At 27.4% G+C, this 3,970-nt stretch overlaps 1 protein-coding gene across 1 annotated transcript; it reads right to left on the bottom strand.

The window, feature by feature from the left end:
• Window positions 1-480: 480 nt before the first annotated feature.
• LOC136088116 (zinc finger MYM-type protein 5-like) lies at window positions 481-969 on the bottom strand. The gene has a single exon (XM_065811779.1). The coding sequence runs from the start codon at window positions 967-969 to the stop codon at window positions 481-483; it is 489 nt and encodes a 162-aa protein (XP_065667851.1).
• Between the last annotated feature and the right edge of the window lie 3,001 nt (window positions 970-3,970).

Here is a 3,970-nt window from a genome sequence, read left to right on the forward strand (position 1 = left end):
ATCTCTGTTGCAAGACCTTTTCCGGTTTTTTGGTGAGATTCAATGAAGTCCACAAAGCTTTCCTTAATTGTGCAGGTTTCATCACTGATGCGGACATACCTGATGATCTGAGTCATTTGGTCTTTGTGGGAGGTATCTGAAGTGCAGTCAAACAGAACAGAGTAGTATTTAGCTTTTTTGATGTTTGACAAATTACTTTCCTGACTTTCTGCCCAAGTAACTCAATCAGCTCATTTTGAATTCAAGGAAAAAAGTAGGATGTTGTGGTTTTTTTTGCTTTAACGGACGCAATGTGTTCAGCCACTAAAGGATAATAATGGCTAATCAACTCAATTAAGCTCAGAAAAATGCCACTGTTTTGTTGACCGATGTCTTCTGTTGTTCCCCGAAGGGCAAGATTGTTCTTGGCACAGAAAAAAATTGCATCAACAATCACTTTTAAGATATCTCTCCGCTTTTCATCTCTCCACTAATAACTCTCTACAGATCAGAATTCAGGGTCCTTCCTTCCTTGATGTTTTTTCCAAGAGTTTTCCGATCAGAATAGCATCTTTGGTGTTCATTGTTGTTTTCATGCTCAGGAATTCTTGGGTTTAGTTTTTTCCAGTCACAAAACCCTTTAGAAATTTCTGAGAAATTGTTGGTTTTTGTTGTTAAAAATAACAAACAGCAAAAACAAAATAAAGAATCTTTTTTATTGCTGTACTGCAGCCAAGTGCGAACAAATTTTTTACCATTGGGATGAATTTTTTCATACCATTTTGAGTTGAAGTGTCGCATTCTGTTGTCAAAATCACACAGCGTGTTTGGGAAAAATTCTCTTCTGTCTTGCTCTAGCCTATGCTCAATCAAAAAGCATCTTGTTTTGTCCGTTATTTTAGGCCATGTTGCTGGATCCCTATGTTGAAAATTTTCTTCCGAGGCCACTGGATTTTCTGAGATTTCTGAATGAAGTTCATCCTCGTCCATTTCACCTGGGCCTGAAAGCTAGGCATTTTCATCTTCCCTGGTTAGTTCTGAACCAGTTGTGCAAAATTCTTCTTGACTTTTGCTGATGAAAATCTCCTCTTTAATTAATTCCAAATGATGATCTGAACTTAATTAAAGTCAATTATAGGATCTGTTGAATTGTCATTAATTTCAATACAAATATCCTCTGAAATAATTTGTTTCTCCACAGAGTTTGTTACCAACCACTTTTTGAAACAGTTTTGTAGTTTTTCGTCACTTTCTTGGCGCTGTTTTTTATTCTTCTTAAATTCAGCACCAGATAACTTTTGGGTTCGACTCATAATAGAATTATAATGCTCAAAAGTTATCAAAGGTATATTAGTGTTATAGGGCGCTTTTTTGTTCAGTATATAAGCTTAAATATTTAAGAGTTTGTGTCAAGAGGCGGAATTTTAATTAATTTTCTTATCAACAGCAGCGACGCCGTGAAAATTAGTTTCATAAACTGGTTATTGTTTGTTTAATTTATTAAAGTTTGCGCCCTCCCAATTTTGGCGCCTCAGGCAGCGGCCCGGTACGGCTCTGTAAATATATATATATATATATATATATATATATATATATATATATATATATATATATATATATATATATATATATATATATATATAATATGGTGGAGTGATTTTGGAATCAGAACTATAGAAACCCTGGAGTAAATAGATTATGAAAAAATAATAATAAAATGTATAACATGTACTTGTTAATAATGCCTAGAAAATGGCTGCTTTACAAAAATGTACATTTATTAAGACATAATCTATTTATGAGGAAAACCGCCATTTTTTGATTTTTTTTTCAAAGTGGGCATGCACATTGCGCGTTGTTTTGTTGTTTTTAGATAATTTTTAAATTATAATTTATAAATAGCAAAATAATTTATAGAAAAAATGCCTAAGAGCAAATCCAGCACAACTAGTTTGGAAAATAGTCTGAAATATGGAGGTCTCCCATCAGAAATGACTCCAGCTGATCTTCCAACATTTCGTCAAGTAATTCAGTTATTTTATTTCACTGAAAAAGATAACCAAAATATTTCAAAACAGAATCTACTAGAAGAGGTTAAGAATTCTTTCAGTACTTTGTCGAATAAAGTAAACCCACTTCTTCCTCTTCTTCAAAGAAATTCAATCTTAAGAAAACTAATAAATCTTTTTAAAAGTGTAAAATCTATAAACCGAGGACGTTGTAAATTTAAAAGTAAGGAGTATCAAGATTTGATTTTAGATAAACTCTTTGATATATCATCATGTACTTGTAAACTAGCAACTTTTTTATGTAGTGGCAGAGATGTTAAGTGTAGCATCATCAATTGCCAAATAGAGCACATCTTGTGTCTTTGTAAGACTAGAAAGGCATTTGATTAAATTTTTTATATATTATTGTATATATTTGAGTATTTGCTGTTTTAATCTGCAATTATTGTACTAAGAAATTTTACTTTAATTTTACTTCAATCAAACTGAAGAAGTTGATTATTTTCAAAAATTATATTTAAGGTTCCTTTTGAAGACGGCATATTTTCGTGACCAGAGATTGGTCCTAAAGGTATTTATCACCTAGGAAAGGCTAATTTAAAATCTGGTACATTTACTCCGGAAAGGTTAGTTCAAGGTTATCTGGTACATTTACTCCAGAAAAGTTAGTTCAAGTAGAGCTTTTAATCATGTTAAAATGCCTTACGCCCATAACTCATTGATTGATTCTGGTCACATTTCTGAAGTTTCAGCATCCAATCCAGATATTTTATATCATATATATGCATATTTGTATATATATTTTTATATATGAATATTTGTACATATATATATATATATATATATATATATATATATATATATATATATATACATATATATATATATATATATATATATATATATATATATATATATACGTATATATACATATATATACGTATATATACATATATATACACATATGTATATATATATATATGATTGCTCTGTTCTTTAAGAACATTGAGCACTCTGTTTGTAGAATAGACTAACATACTTTATACATTTATATATATATATATATATATATATATATATATATATATATATATATGTATATATATATATATATATATGTATATATATATATATGTATATATATACATATATATGTTATGTTATAATAATCTAAAAATGAGTACTCAATGTTCTTAAAGAACAGAGAAATAATAAATTAGTAAAAACACTAATCTAATTTTTTTCTTAAATAACTTGTATCACCATCAGTAAGTTTATCAGGAAGGCTCTTGACTATAATAACAGAATATAAGAAAAAATTAGATGCGTTTTTACTAATTTATATATATATATATATATATATATATATATATATATATATATATATATATATATATATATATATATATATATATATATATATATATATATCACAAACAGCACATTTTGTTGGGGCAACGCTAAAACAGGAGAAGGTGAATATGGAATGTTAAGGGATCACATATAGATTATTTACTTTGCTTTTTCAGTTTTGTTTATTTATTTCATAGTTTTTTTTTGTAGGTATGTCTCATCTCGTGCTGTAGCTGTACTAGCAAATGCTCTACTTCTAGATTATGAAATCATTAAACATGGAGATTTGAATCAAGTTGTAGAGTGAAGCGAAATTGAGAGGTAAATACTATTTCATTATATAAGTTAGACCTATATAAATATATCTCTTTATTTATTAGTTTATATAAATGCTTGTTTACAAAACATTTAATATGATATTTTACATTTAATAATATATATATATATATATTTAATGTATATATATTATTTATTGCATATATACTATTTAATGTATATATATTATTTAATGTATAAATACATGGAAAGTGTATATATGTATATGTATAATATGATATATATATATATATATATATATATATATATATATATATATATATATATATATATATATATATATATATATATAT

This window comes from Hydra vulgaris, chromosome 12 (genome assembly GCF_038396675.1).
Source record: "Hydra vulgaris chromosome 12, alternate assembly HydraT2T_AEP".
NCBI classification, from domain to species: domain Eukaryota; kingdom Metazoa; phylum Cnidaria; class Hydrozoa; order Anthoathecata; family Hydridae; genus Hydra; species Hydra vulgaris.